We start from the raw sequence: 15,904 nt of genomic DNA on the forward strand, positions 1-15,904 counted from the left end.
TGTTTGTGTTAGCTTGTGTGTGTGTGAGTACAGGTTGAAGTGCATGATTGGTTCTGTGTCCACCACTAGCAGCAGTTTGTGTTCTGGACCAAGACAGTAAAAAAACGAGTACCATAGAGCCTAAACTGGTAAAAAGGGACACGTGTGTGTGTGTGTGTGTGTGTGTGTGTGTGTGTGTGTGTGTGTGTGTGTGTGTGTGTTTGCGTGTGTGTGTGTGTTTGCGTGTGTGTTTGCGTGTGTGTTTGTGTGTGTGTGTGTGTGTGTGTGTGTGTGTGTTTGTGTGTGTGTGTGTGTGTGTGTGTGTGTGTGTGTTTGCGTGTGTGTGTGTGTGTGTGTGTGTGTGTGTGTGTGTGTGTGTGTGTGTGTGTGTGTGTGTGTGTTTGCGTGTGTCTCTTTGGATCTCACATACTATGTATTCAGTCTTTGATTTCAGTGACTGAACACACCATATGCCGATCCAAAGAACACCAGTAGTGCGGCTCGAAGATATTAAAGGGTGGCTCCACGTTTAGCAAAACACCTCACGGGAAACTAGACTCCATACGCAGCCATCGAACGCTATTTCTCAAGGCTGGATACCTGTCAGCCAATCAGATGCAAGCTGTTGCGTCCTGGAGGCTCGGTTGGTTTATTCTCCAAAGCTACTGGGTGGCTCTCCACATTGGGGCGGGGCCAAACTGCTGGATAATGAAGGGGGGGGGGGGGGGGGGGGGGGGGGTCGCATTACGATATGTGCGACTGCGATGAACACAGGGCCGTGAAATTTACTGTTGTTTTGTGTGTATCTCGTGACGGCGTACATTTGCTACCTCAAGGGCGGTGGCCGATAGCTGTCTGGTTTATGGCACAGAAATATGAAGAGAGTGTGTGGGACCAGTGTGTGATGGGTGGAGGACGCATGCATCTACGTGTGCATCTGTGTGTGTGTGTGTGTGTGTGTGTGTGTGTGTGTGTGTGTCTCTCGCTTTTTCTTTCTCTCTCTCTCTCTCTCTCTCTCTCAAGTGTCTCTTAGTCTTGGACGCTCACACCACTGTTGCTGGTCGGCGATGGTCCATCTCCTCCTCCAACTTCACCATCTGCTGCATGTCCTTGGCCTGGTGGGGACGGGCAAACACACCGTTAGAGACACACACACGCGCACGGACACGCACACACACACACACACACACACACACACACACACACACTGTCTGTTTTGTTTTGATTTCCCTGTCACATCATACACATGACACCTTCACATTCACGCAAAGAAACAAACCCATTTTTCAGTTTAGGTGTGCATTTCGGCGTCCATTCGAAATCGTGGCTGATCGATTTCACAACCTTGGCGCAAATTTTGACAATCTTCTGATATTTCAAACAGAGAAGTCACCCTCCCAGGAATGCTTTAAGGGTCCAATTGGGGCCCACAAACTAAACATATCCGCAAGTTTTGATTCAGTGTGTACTAGTGCTGTCAGTTAAACGCGTTATTAACGGCGTTAAAGCAAACTAATTTTAACGGCGTTAATTTTTTTATCGCGTGATTTGCGCAATTTTTTTATTATTATTCTTTTTTTTTTCTTTGGCTCAAAACAAAGAAGCAGTTTCTGAAACGTCAAAATAGCACCAGGGAACGTTTGCGCCAGAACACGCCTCCTCCTTTGGCCGAGCCGCCCCTTGGGGCGCAAGATCATTCCCTAATTCACCGACGCGTGGAGCAGGAGGGAAAAGAACGCTCTGCAACAGTTGCAAACTAGCAACGACACATGCGCCAGTGATTAAGTCAATTGCGCCGAATGCAAGATAGGGCCCTAAGAGACTGAGGCGTACATTTTGAATTCTCTGCGAAGATGGTGGCTTTGTTTTGTTCTTGTAAGGGTGACTATCGAAGGAAACGACCTAGATAAACCTGTGGGAGCTGCTAAACAACTACAGTGCTCTCAGGTTCTGAACTGAGTTCAGAGTGTGATTTTGTCGGCGGGGGGGGGGGTATATCAACATGTGACTGCATACAAATGTGTACACAGACATGGTGACTAATGTATGATAGTAAGCATTATTGGCCTGAATTGCGTATCCATTACCAGGATAGCGGCCACCAATTTGGGCCGCTATTTAAGAGTGGAACAGGTAGGAATCAAATGGGTTTCCCGTACGTAGGGTAACCAGACGTCCTCTTTTGCCCGGACATGCCCTCTTTTTGAGACACTTTAGAAAAAATGTTTGGCGGAATTTCAAAATCTTCCTGGATTTGATTAAAGTCTCATACATGTTCACATTGAATTCGCGTTGCGTTTCTCTGGGTCGTTCACAAAATAGTTAGGCTAAGCCCTCCCCTACTCAGTTCTGCTTTGCATTGGTGGAAGTGAGTAAGGGGAGTGGTTAAGTGGAGCCTTCAGATTGGATGGTTTGACTTACTTAGTTACTGTCATGTTTTGTATTGATTTTTTTTACCATTATTGTTTTATAGGGACAGACATTAAAGGTTGGGTATGGAATTCTTTTTTTTGACCATTTTTGCAAAATTACTTGAAATTCTTTTCATAACCCACTTACAGCCACTGAGTTAGAAGTACTGACATGAAAGTTAAACAAGTCAATCATCTGTGGAACGGGCAGGGCTCGAAAACTCCAGCCAAATGATTTCCAGAACCACAGAGTGGCATTGGACAGTAAGTACGTCAATCAAACGGTCTTACTGCACTCCCCCTCCCCCTCCCCCGCTCCCCGCGCGTTACCCCTTCGTGCACGTACTCAAACCTCGTAACACAGAGCAAGCTTCTGTTTGTTGTTATCCTGCGGTAGCTACTGGAGCTAGCTAACTAGCTAATCCACATTTGGACCTAGCACTAGAAGACAACCCTAAACTCCAACCTAGCTAGCCTGGCTCGCTCTCGCGCATCTGTGTTCGCGCTCGTGCATGATTGCGCGTCCATGTACTTGGAATGGGTGGAGTCAGAGTCAGCGTTGAAGGAGAGCGGGTAAGACCATTTGAGTTGTGTGTTTTCAAAATCTCCTGGCGTATCGCAAATCCCATACCCAACCTTTAAATAAAGTTCAATATTGAACAGAAAGAAACACTTGGTCATACTTTACACACTTTAACACAGCATTGGCCTACTGAATGCCACAGATATATTTTAAGCATTGGACTGAATTCCACATAAATGTATAATTATGTTTTTGCACGTTTGCAACGTTTAAAAGTTCAGGGGAAAGTATATGCCTCTACAGGTGTTGCTTAAGCCAATAGCCTTTTGAGGCAGTGTTGTTTCTGAATATTAGTGTTAAGGGCCAATAATGCTATCATACATTAGTCACCATGTCTGTGGACACATTTGTATGCAGTCACATGTTAATATACCCCCCCCCCCCCCCCTCAAACAAACCATGTAGCAGATCAGGACCATTACAACACAATATTCATATTTCATATTCATGCATACATCATGTCATTCATATCTATGACAGTGCAATCCAGATTGTAATACCATCTCGTGTAAGAAAATACAAATTTTATCACAACGAAACAAAAGTGATGGCGTAAAAACAATAGAGAAACAAATTCATGTTACTAAACACATAAGTTAAAGAAGGATTATTATATATTTATATTGTCGTTGATGAGTTTTTAACCACTAAAAAACATGTTATTGACCGCAAGTTTAGTCTTGTATAGTTTTGTCGTAAACCTCTCCCTTCTCATTGGGTTTAGAAGGAACTACCTTATACAGAGTAGCTTGCTAGTTTCCTAAAGTTGTACTTTTGACCGTCTAAATTATTCTGCGAGATAAAAAGGTCACAGCTTTATCATCGGAAACGATACTAAATATTCAACAACCGCTAAGAATTATTAACACTAAAAGCAGAGAAACCAGTTAAGTGCTTGAAGAGGCTTAACCTACGCTAGCTCACATTAACATTACATTCACAAATATGATTATTTAAAGATGCAAGCATAAACTAGCATCTTTGTTATAGAGTAGTGACTACAGTGAAAAGAACTGTGGATGTTTTGTGATGTGCGTGGGAGCACGGCAACGGGGAGCAGGGGAAGGAGTGACGTGCGAGTGTTGCGTGGCATGGAGATTCCTACCTTGACCCTTTTTGTTTGCATGGTGTGATTTCAAAAGCTGTTGTCGAGGGAAGCAAATCATAGCAAAAGACAAATGAATGTGTGCACACGCGTGGCAGACACACACAGGCATGAGATGACAATGTGAAATGCAACAAAGAAGAGTCACGTGTCTTACACTGGGTCGATGCCCTTGGAAATAAACACCGGAATGGACTATTTTCATGTCCACCCCTGTCAACAATGTATTACGATCACTGCTACGTTTCCATTTCCATTCGGTGCATTTAGCAGAGGCTTTTATCCAAAGCACTTACAATAAGTACAATTTTCAGAAGAAAGAACAACAACCCTATATCTCTGACGGATAAGATGCTACACGATGCTAAGTACTATTTTTAAGTGCTAGGGCATACAACATACAATTAGAGCGTACATTAAGTGCCAGGACGTACAACATACAATAAGCATTAGAGCATAAGAGGGGTGTTTTGAGGAGAGTCAGGGAGGAGGCTGTGCAGTCCAGGTAAACTCTGAAGTCACTGTTATGAATATTGAACAAGGGTATAGATATTCCATCTATACACAAGTAAAAACCAGCAAGAAAACCCTCCAGACATGGATTTAAATCACAGTCTGAGATCTAAGACCTGCAGTCTTCGGTCCTCCCCTTCGAAAACCAAAGAGGGAGATGGTATGATACGATATCTCAAGTAACGCAGTCCGGACCACATTTAGCTGGGCTCTTCGCTATAGGGTGCAGGGGGCTGTCCTGGTTGTCCTTGCGTCTCGGTTCCTTACCTGCTCGTTGAACTTGTCCAGTTTGTCCACCTGCTCCCTCTGGTTCTTCTCCAGCTGTTCCATCTCCTTCTGCTGCTTCATGGCCAGCTGTTGGAGATGAGGTCAACAGGCGGGCAGGCCGGGGAAGAGAGCCACGGTTAGACGACTCGGTATAAAACTATAGCACGTGAATGCAAAGATGGCTGTGTCATCGTTATTGCCTTACTTAAGTGAGCCTCAAAACCATCTTTAATGCCAGACATTGTGAATTCTTGTTAAAAGGTATCCGTAACGTTGTTAAACAAGTATTTAGCTCTTATTAAGATATATTTTAATGGGCAAGATGTTTGCCAGAAGATACAATGGTACTACCCTACGCTTACAGATTGTATTTTTGGTGTGTATGGCGTGACTTGGTGTTGATTCAGCCTCATACATACAGTAACATTCATAACATCAGTTCAGAAGCACAATCAGATTATCCACATGGAGCTCAGCGCTACAAGGTGTGTCTAGGTTGAGCTAACATTCCCTTTATATGGAGAAACAGGTCATGGGGATTTGAAAGGGCAATGACCATGTAAATGCAACATAATACATAAAAACATTATAATTATTTATTAGATATTTTTTGAATGTTCACAAAAAATTATAAAATATGAATTACATTTTAATATTAAATATCATGTATTATTTAATTTCAAATGATATACACACAAAATATATACCAAAAAAAAAAAAAAAAAGAATAAACAATGAGTAACAAACCCTTTTTCTCTCATCCAGGAACTTCTTTGTGTTGCTGCTGTTCAGCTCCCTCACTCTCCTGAAGGAAAGCAGAGGCAACGTGAGAGCGTTGGCATCAAATTCAATCCAACTGAATTGAATTCAGCACCATAGACAGAGAGAGAGAGACTGGGTAGAGAGAGAGAGAGGGGCCCACCTTTCTCTCTCGGCTTTGTTTTTGATGCTCTTGTCCTGGCTGATGGCTTTACTGTTCTCCATTGACATCTTGGCCTGGTTGGCTCGCATCTCTTTGCTCTGCCTGGGACCGGGATGAAAATCACAGACTCAAGTCAACGCGCTCACAAACACTTCTCGAAATACTTCTTAATCAGGTTAGAAAACATTTCTGTATGCCGCTGCTTTTAATAAAAATTAAACATTTTTATCTTCGTTTTTATTCATCTTTATTGAACTTAATCATTTCACCCCTTTATATCAATGTCCGAGTGTAGGAGTTAGTTGTAGTTTGTGCTTTGGTTAAAACGATCAATATGCAGTCGTCCCCCCCCCCCCCCCCCCCCCCCCACACACACACAAGCCCTTTTACCTAAAGTTTCGCCGCGACCCCATACACACTGAGGTTTGGAATCACACGCTCTCACTCTCAGCCCCCCGCCCACCCCACCGACACACACACACACACACCCACACCCACACATACACCTTTACCTAAAGTTTTCACTGCGACCCTATATGCATCAAGGTCTATCTCCCCCCCCCCCCCCCCCCGTACCGTTCATGGACGACCTTGAGCTGGGCCGTCTGCTGCTCCTGCACGCTGGCCAGCAGCTTCTTGAGGTGCTCACACTGCTGGCCCACGTGGCCGTCCCTCATCTCCTGGGCCTCGCTGCTGTGGCCGCTGGTCAGCTCCGACCACTCCTTGGTGTGCTGTGCCGTGATGTCCTTCACCTGCACGCACACACGCACACACACACATGGACACACAGAGTCAAGCACACGCACACACACACGTCGACGCACGGACACAGACATGCAAACGTACATGTAAGCACACATACGTGCACACAAATGTACACGTGCACACACACACACACACACACACAAACGCACACACAAACACACGCGTGAACACGCAGACCATATGCACACACACACACAGACCCATACACACACGTACACACACCAGACACACACACACACACACACACACACACACGTGGACAGACAGACCCATACACACACACACACATACACACACACACACACACACACACACACACACACACGTTGACACATACACACACACACACACACACACACACACACACACACACACACACACACACACACACACACACACACACACACACACACACACAGGTTAGTCTCTCTGCAGTCATTTCAAACTCTGCCATCACGGCAGGCTGGCCAGTTCACGCATGAGGCGTTCGCATTAGCGTTAGCATTAGTATCACCTTAGCTTTGTGGTCAGTAGTTAGCGTCTGGACCTTATCCTCCGTCTCCTTCTTCAGCTCCTGGCAGTGGTTTTCCCTGTACAGACATGAATCATACTATGAGTCATGTAACCAACATTGGAATAATGGTCTAATATTCCATGTACTTTATGTTGGGCTGTTATATTCCTTGTACTTTATATTGGGCTGTTATATTCCATGTACTTTATGTTGGGCTGTTCCATTCCATGTACTTTATATTGGGCTGTTCTATCCAATGTAGGCTACTTTATGTTGGGCGGTTATATTCGGTGGCACATGTTATTGTCAGTTACCCTCGTTTCTTGATGGCTTTGTCCAGGAGTTTCTCTAGCGTTGTCTTGTCTTTCTCGTGCTGGGACACCATTTTGTCCACCTGGGTGCAGTGGGACTTCTGCATGACGTTCTGATCCTAAAAGTACACATCAATCACAGTGAATTAGGCATTTAAACATAATCTAATTGTTTATTCATGGGCGAGCAGTGCTTGCACTCACAGAGCTGTACAATAGAAGGAAATCACAGCACGGGCAAGTCTGTTGTGAATACTAATACTACTACGGTACTTTTTGAAATGCTATCTTACCTACATATCATACATATCATTATATAGAAGATATATGAGTCAACAAAACTGAAGACTTTTATGTTTCCTTTAGCTTTCTGCTAAATCTTAAATACATTGCATGAAAAGTACTATATAAATAAAGTTGCCTTGTCTTCCCTACATAACATACATATCATTATATAGAAGATAATAGTATTTATTATTGTAGTCTGAATTAGCAATTAAGAGTAATAAGACTATAGCCTGAAGCTGTGTGTCTTCCGGGTCGTTCCAGTCACCCACCTTCACGTGCTTCTTCTTTAAAGAGCTGAGCTCCTTCTGTTGTTTCTTCATCAGCTTCACATACGTCTGCACACACAGAAAACAGAAAACACTGATTAATAAAATAATCAGTATAAAAATAGCCACAGATAATATTCTGGACTATATAGCTGTTTCATAGAGATTCACAACCTAGAAATACAGGCTTAGGCTGAGTTGTTTGAAAACCATTCATAGCAAAGTTCCACACTTGTTCAACCCAAACTAATGGCCTGCTTCTGGCCACTGGTTTATTGTGGGAATGCCATTGGTCATTTAGTAGCAAGTGGCAAGAAGTAATCATAATTCTGAACTACTTACTATTTACTTTTCCCAAACAACAACATATAAAAGAATACAACATATGATATATATATTGTGTATATGTGTATATACACGGTATGTACTGTATATATAAAGTAGTAGTAAATGAACTTAATACTAAAACAATGTCATTGCATCACTATGGTTACTGGTCTAAATTCTAGGCTGATGCTACACCCACCTTCATCTGTTTCAGGTCGTCGATGCTAACGTTAGGCACCAGGGCAGCTGTATCTGGAAGAGATGAAAGATAAAACAAAGGTTGGGCCCGTCGTTTGAAGTAAGAGTTTGCTTTGCAAAGACTACACACAGGTATGCAATGTCGAGACCAGGACGAATGTGTGTGTTTGCGAACATGCGTGTTTGTCTGTGTTTATATGCGCGTGTGTCTTCCTCTCTTGGCCTCTGGTGTGTTGTTCTGTGTGTGTGCGTGTGTGTGTCTGCGTGTTCCTATATGTGTGTGTGTACCTCTCTAGGCCTTTGGCTTGTTGTTCTGTGTGTGTGAGTGTGTGATTGTGTTCCCAAGGGTTTGATACTTTCTTCGCCTCTGAAGTTTTGCTCTATGATTGGGTTTGTTTGTTTGTGTTCGTTTGTATGTGTGTGTGGTCACCTGTGTGTAGTTGTGTGTAACTATTCTAACCTCAGACTTGTTGTTCTGTGTGTGTGTGTTTGGGTCCATAGATGTTTGTGTACCATCTCTTCACTCTTGGCCTCTGGCATGTTCTGTGTGTGTGCGTGTGTTTGTGTGTTCTTATGTGTGTGTGTACCTTTCTAGGCCTCTGGCGTATTGTTTGTTGTTTGTTGTGTGTGTCTGTGTTTATATGTGTGTGTGTTCATAGTTGTGTATGTGCACGTGTGTGTGTATCTCTCCTCACCTTGGCCATGTTGTTCTGTGTGTCTGGAGTTTATATGTGTGTGTGTGTGTGTGTGTGTGTTCGTATGTGTGTGTGTGTGTTCGTATGTGTGTGTGTGTGTGTCTGTGTGTGCGTGTGTGCGTGCACCTCTCCGGGCCTCGGCCGTGTTGTTCTGTGCGGCGGTGGAGGTCTGGGCCATGTCGGAGCTGGCCTGGGGGCTGACGCTGGTCTTCACCGTGTCCCCCTTGCCCTTCCCCTTCTTGTCGTTCTTGGAGCTCCCGCTGGGCACGTCCGCGATGTCGTTCTGTAGCCACACAGGAACACGGTTCCCCCCCCCCGTCAAGATATGTGGGTTACGGATCGTGTAACCCTTCTTTGTGAGGATTAACACTTTGCTAACACCTATTTAATTCAGCCTAGAATTAATCATGGCTGGTACCACTCTACATTTCTGTTACTTATTTCTGTCGTACTTATTTTTACTTATCTATTAATTTTATATTGTATTGTGTCTGCTATGTGGCAGTTGGGGTACTAAGCATAATAATTGTACTGTTATGTACTTAAAAGCTGATTCTGAATTTAGAACAAATTTAGCACCAAATCAGCCCCATTTTGTTTCTAATCCAACCGAATGATGCTCATTGCCATAGCCAATATTAAAAGCTTTTAAAATTCTATGAAGACATACTGACGGTACCAATAATATGTAGGTAAATGTAAGATAGTAAATGTAAAAATAGCAACAAAGAAAAAGTATTAACATTATATTAGAAAGATGTATTACGTATTAAGACGATGAAGATGAAGAGGAAACAAACAACAGATTGTTGAGCTGTTCCAGTTCTATGAATCATCTGGAGGGATGATCGCAGCGTTGGACTCTCTCTCGTGTGTGTGTGTGTGTATGTGTCTGTGTGTGTGACTGTGTGTGTAAGTCCTTGCGCATGTACGTGCGTGCATGTACGCGAGTGTGTGTGTGTGTGTGTGTGTGTGTGTGTGTCCCCATACCGTATCAATGCCCAGGGCCTTCATCTGGTCCGCTCTCTTCTCTGCGATTGTCAGGAACTTCTTTGGGTCCGACAGGGCGTCCACGATAGCTGAGGTGACAGAGGGCACATCGGGCTCAGGGTTAACCAGGTATCTGCAGCGCTTAGGGAGACTGAGGGAGCTTTGGGTTTCACGTCCAAGCAATAAGTGAGAGCTACTCACTACTGCGGAAAGATTCAATCCAAACAGCAGCAGAAGACTGTAGCTAGAGTCATGAAATGGTGGATGGCTTTCCTTGGATACATACACATTTAACACATTTGAAAACACACACACAAACACACACGCAACCACACACACACACACACACACAAATGCACACGTGAGCACAAACACATGCACACACATCCACACACGCACAAGTGCACATATACAAGCTCACACACACACTAGCACGCAGACAGACAATCACACCCTTAGATATTCATATTGAAGATTATATGCTGGATGTCTTTAAAAACACATTACATTTTGTATGGCTATGGCAATGTGTGTGTGTGTGTGTGTGTGTGTGTGTGTGTGTGTGTGTGTGTGTGTGTGTGTGTGTGTGTGTGTGTGTGTGTGTGTGTGTGTGCGTGTGTATGTGTGTGTGTGGGTGTGTGTGTGGGTGCACACACACACAGAACACAGTGCTGGTGGGGTCTGGTAATGACTGTTTGCACTGTGGCCCTTGGCTCTGTATAACGACGGCCCCTGCCTCTGCCTGTCTGTCTGTCTGTCTGTCTGTCTCCACCCCGTCGGCCACCATCATCATTTGCTCCGTGCCATTACTCTAAATGTGCACACCGGCGGCTAAGAGGTCCTCGCCACGGGACGGGGGAGGGGTGGGAGACGGGGGAGGGGGGTGAGAGAGAGGGAGACGTCTATGAATAGGAATAAAGACGATGTAAGGGGGCCTGAAGAGGGAGCCCTGAGGTTCTCCTCGCGTCGTTTGAGGATCCCTGAAGGCGGGGCCAAACCTCGACACGCCGAGCGCTACGTCACACGGCCTGCCTGGGGGTCAGGTGGTGTATGGTGTGCGCTCGACTGATGTGTGAGAGAGTGACACAATGGTAATGGTAGCGGATAGGAGGGAGGATGGAAGAAAGTTGGCTTATGGCCGCTGAGGTAGACCTGATCTACCTCAGGCACACACACACACACAACTGCGCGATTGCATGTACACTCGCACAAACAGACATAACGCGCTTCCGCGCTCGCACACACGCATGCATGCACACACACACAAGCACACACAAATGCACACGCTTCACTTTACTTCTTTCATCATACGAAACACTATCTCATCATCATCACCACCGAAATCTGGGTCCTCATCATCCTCATTATCATCATTATCTCCATCATCATCATCATCTTCCTCCTCCTCATCCCCATCGTCATCATCTTCCCCCTCCTCAACACCACAATCATCATCATCATATTCACCATCCTCATCATCTTCCTCCTCCTCATCACCACTGTCTTCATCATCATCCTCACCGATCTCCTCACCACCACCACCACCACCACCACTACCATCCCCATGACGACCCTCCCCCCCCTCTCTCTCTCTCTCTCCTTCCTCTCTCTCTCTTCCTCTCTCCCTCTCCTCTCTCTCTCTCTCTCCCTTCCTCTCTCTCTCTTCCTCTCTCCCCCTCTCCCTTCCTCTCTCTCTCTTCCTCTCTCCCCCTCTCCCTTCCTCTCTCTCTCTTCCTCTCTCCCTCTCCCCCCCCCCCCCCCCCCTCTCTCTCTCTCTCTCTCTCGCTCGTCCTCTCTCTCTCTCTCTCTCTCTCTCTCTCTCTCTCTCTCTCTCTCTCTCTCTCTCTCTCTCTCTCGCTCTCTCTCTCTCGTCCTCTCTCCCTCTCCTCTCTCTCCCCCTCTCCCTTCCTCTCTCTCTCTCCCCCTCTCCCTCCCCCCCCCCCTCTCTCTCTCTCTCTCTCTCTCTCTCTCGCTCTCTCTCGCTCGTCCTCTCTCTCGCCCCCTTACCCCCGAAGCCGTCGGGCACGTAGGTGCGGAGGATGATCTGGCAGAAGATGGTGGGCAGGGAGAGGGGCTTGTTGCCCTCGTTCCTCAGGGAGACGTGGCGGTAGCCCGCCTGCAGGCCGTCCAGGGGCAGGATGCGCTGGCCAATCAGCTTGTTGTTGTCGTCGTAGACGGCGAAGCGCAGCACCGCCAGGTCGGGCAGGATCACCTGGGGGAGGGGAGGAGATATCAGAGAGAAAGATGGGGTTGTGTGCGGGGAGGGTGGGGGAGGAGGGAGGGGGAGGAGAGGGAGGTAGGGAGGGGGGGGGGAGAAAGAGAGAGAGGAGGGAGCAGGGGGAAGGGCGAAAAAGAGAGAGGGAGAGACAGAGTTATAGACAGAAAGAGAGCAAGGTAGGGAAAGAAAGAGAGAGGGGTTCAAAGAGCGAGGGAGGAAGAAAGATTGGGAAGAAAAAGTGAGAGAACATAGATAGACGGAAAGGTTAGAAGAAAAGGTGAGGTGAGAGAAAGGTGAGTGAAATAGTGTGCCATAAAAGACAGAGGGAATGTAGGAGAATAGAGTGGAAGGAACAAGAAAACGTGTCAATGTCAGCCATCAGCCTCACAGCAGGGAATTGTGGGTAATTTGACTCCGCTCATTGCAGCTATAAAGCTAAATTACAGCGGCTTCCCGGTCGGCGCGGTTTTAGAACAGAATAAAACATGTTTTATCATCCGTTCTTTCTTAGAGAAGAGAAGACGCACAGAGTCGTCGGGGGGAAGGTCGGAAATAGAGAGTCGCCGGGGGGGGGGGGGGTGGGGGGGGGGGACGGACACGATCTGGGGGGACACGACCTGGGAGAACGTGACCGGGGGAGACCCGATCTGGGGGGACGCGATCTGGCGGGACGCGATCTGGCGGGACGCGATCTGGCGGGACGCGAACTGGGGGGACGCGAACTGGGGGGACGCGAACTGGGGGGGACGCCATCTAGGGGGGCTCGATCTATGAGGGGGATGCAAACTAGAGGACGCACACAGGAAGACGCCATGCCCCGCAGGGGCCGGTAAAAGCCTGCACACACACCCACCTGTCTCACTACTGACAAGGCCATCGGCAAACCCTAACGCACATTCACGCCACGCATCGCGGCTCTCTCGGCACGCTGGCTTTAGGGGTGCAGGTTGTGTGTGTTTCTGTGTGTGGGTGTGTGTCTATTTGTTTGTATATTGTGAGTGAGTATACATCTATGTATGTATGTTCACTACGTGCTTGTAGGTGCGTGTGTCAGTGTGTGTGTGCCTGTGTGTTTGTATGTGCGAGTGGGTGTGCGACCTTGCTGCCGTGCCAGTGTGTGCGGTGTGTGTTTGTATTTCGTTTGCACATTGCGTACACTGCAAGTGGGACTGTGTGTGTGTTTGTACATACTTTTGCAGCCGTGCCCCTGCGTGTGTGTGTGTGTGTGTATGTGAGTGTGTGTGTGTGTGTTTGTGTGTCTGCAAAGAAGCGAACAGTGAGTGTTGGCCTTGCAGTGTGTGAGTAGATAAGCGAGGAGAGGAGAGGAAAGGAGAGAGGAGCAGAGCAGGTGATTAATACCTCAAGAGGAGGAGCAGAGGTGGGAGATAAGGGTGTGTGTGTGTGGGGGTAGTCTCCCTCCACATGCGACGAGGCGACTCGTGCAAAAGACAGCTGGGTACGTTGCAGGCAGCTGAGCGCATTCGACGCGTGCATGTCTAAACCGTGTGGTAGTTCATGTGTGTGTGAAACAGAGGTAGAGCGAGATAGGGCCAGGGAGAGAGAGTTGGAGAGGGAGAGAGATAGAGGGAGGGAGGAGACAGAGAGAAACAGAGAGAGAGAGAGAGAGAAAATGAGGGAACGAGAGAGAGAGCGCGAGCACAAGCATGAGAGTGAGAGCGAGAGAGAGACCCCTTTGTGATGGCCCAACTTGATAATGCTGCACCGTGTTAGAGATGTTTGTACGCATTGTGATTACGTTGCGAGAGAAATAGAAAGTGAGAGAGAGAGAGAGAGAGAGAGAGAGAGAGAGAGTATGTGTGTGTGTGTTTTGTGTTTTTGCGTGTGAGGGAGAGAGGGATAGAGCGAGAGGGTGGGTGTGTGTGTGTCTGTGTGTGTGTGTGTGTTTGTGGGTCTATGCGCGTGTGTGGGCGATAGTGTGTGCATGTGTGTGTGTGTGTGTGTGCTTCGGTGTATGTGTGTGTCTTTGAGTGTGAGTCTGTGCATTTGCCTGTGTCTATGTGTGTGTGTGTATTTGTGTCCCTATGTTTATACGTGTGTGCTTGTGGGCTTGCGTGCCTTTGTGTGTGTTTGCATGCAACTGTGTGTGTGTGCGCGTGCGTGCGTGTGTGTGTGTGTGAGAGCAGAGCAGCACTGCGGCAGGCTGTGATTGATGGTGTGTTTTAGGAGCTCGAGTCACAGTCATGGCTGAGAGACTCCTCGTTCTGCTGAGAACAGCACGCACGCGCACAGACACACACACACACACACAACGCACAACCACGCACACACACACACAAGTACACACACGCACACACGTACACACAAACACGTAACACAACTACGCAGACACACGTAGCACAACCATGCACACACACTCAAGTACACACACAAATACACACATGCACACACACACACACACACACACACACACACACACACACACACACACACACACACACACACACACATAGACTCTCTCTACTTCCCTCCTTTTCTCTGTACCTGTACAGAGACGAAAAACACATTTACATGCACGCATGCATCTAGACTAGGGCTGGGCGATATGGACAAAATCTATATCACGATATGAGTAATTTTATATCACGATATGGATATATATCACGATATGGTATTTTTTGAAGTAAATTAAAATAATAAATGGCTTAAAATAACCATACTTCACATTTGATCAGTTTTTTCTTTTATTTTGAACTTGAATTTCCATGCTTACAAAGGAGTAAGGAGCGAACAATCTGTCATTAACTGCAGTGTCATATAGTGCAAACATCTTGTAAACATTGAACTGTTTTTTCAATACAAATAACATTTTTTTTTAAAGGTGTGCTTCACACCTGCCTGGCTGTCAGTCAGTGCAGTGTAATATAAAATAAAAATCACAGCATCACACAAATATTTTAAATACTAATTATACACTTATAAAATAAATGTATGTGCTGTGCAAATAGCTGGTGGTAAAAATAGAACTGTTTCTTCAATACAAATGAGATTTTTTTTCAAGTTAACAGGTGAGTCTCACACCTGCCTTGCTTCAGTCAGTGCAGTGCAACATAATTTTTATTTTTATTTGTATTTTTATTTATTTTTTTTCTCTCTCGATATAAACGATATGGCCAAATCTCTCCCGGTAGACACTTTCATATCGTCCACGGTATGATATCGTCATATCGCCCAGCCCTAATCTAGACACAGCTATACTCTCACTCAATTTCTCTCTCTCTGTCTCTCTCACTCAATCGCTCTCTCTTTGTATCTCTCCAAAGCAAGGATGAGGCTATATTACAAGGAGTTCTTTCATAATGGTCACCATGTCAGATTAGGCCACGGTTCTATCATAGATCTTTGCCATGACCAGGGTTTGAGACACGTTTGACCGCTACACACTCCGTTGTCACGACCTAGTAGCATCGGGTTCACCCGGGCTCAGGAGCAGGGGTCAACACTGAGTTCATCAATGTCAGCGTCCACATCGTAGGAGTGGTCAGCAACACCACAGTCAGAAGCTCAAACCCTGCGGTCTAAGCGTCAGTAGTA

At 46.3% G+C, this 15,904-nt stretch overlaps 1 protein-coding gene across 3 annotated transcripts in view; it reads right to left on the reverse strand.

Annotated features, from left to right (window-relative positions):
- Positions 1-295: 295 nt before the first annotated feature.
- The window catches only part of plcb4b (phospholipase C, beta 4b), a 78,621-nt gene continuing 63,012 nt past the window's right edge, over positions 296-15,904 (reverse strand). For 2 of the 3 annotated variants that reach the window (XM_030345548.1, XM_030345549.1), the window contains 13 exons: positions 12,142-12,346; positions 10,135-10,223; positions 9,271-9,427; positions 8,451-8,503; positions 7,928-7,993; positions 7,374-7,489; positions 7,060-7,135; positions 6,357-6,532; positions 5,781-5,882; positions 5,606-5,663; positions 4,859-4,945; positions 4,079-4,115; positions 978-1,094 (listed from right to left, as the gene is read on the reverse strand). In XM_030345548.1, the coding sequence (XP_030201408.1) occupies positions 1,009-1,094; positions 4,079-4,115; positions 4,859-4,945; positions 5,606-5,663; positions 5,781-5,882; positions 6,357-6,532; positions 7,060-7,135; positions 7,374-7,489; positions 7,928-7,993; positions 8,451-8,503; positions 9,271-9,427; positions 10,135-10,223; positions 12,142-12,346 (1,308 nt within the window). In that variant the 3' untranslated portion in view covers positions 978-1,008. Of the gene's footprint in view, positions 1,095-4,078; positions 4,116-4,858; positions 4,946-5,605; positions 5,664-5,780; positions 5,883-6,356; positions 6,533-7,059; positions 7,136-7,373; positions 7,490-7,927; positions 7,994-8,450; positions 8,504-9,270; positions 9,428-10,134; positions 10,224-12,141; positions 12,347-15,904 lie in introns of all 3 variants that reach the window. The other variant, XM_030345550.1, reaches the window with a different exon arrangement.

Source organism: Gadus morhua, chromosome 21, assembly GCF_902167405.1.
Source record: "Gadus morhua chromosome 21, gadMor3.0, whole genome shotgun sequence".
Taxonomy (NCBI): domain Eukaryota; kingdom Metazoa; phylum Chordata; class Actinopteri; order Gadiformes; family Gadidae; genus Gadus; species Gadus morhua.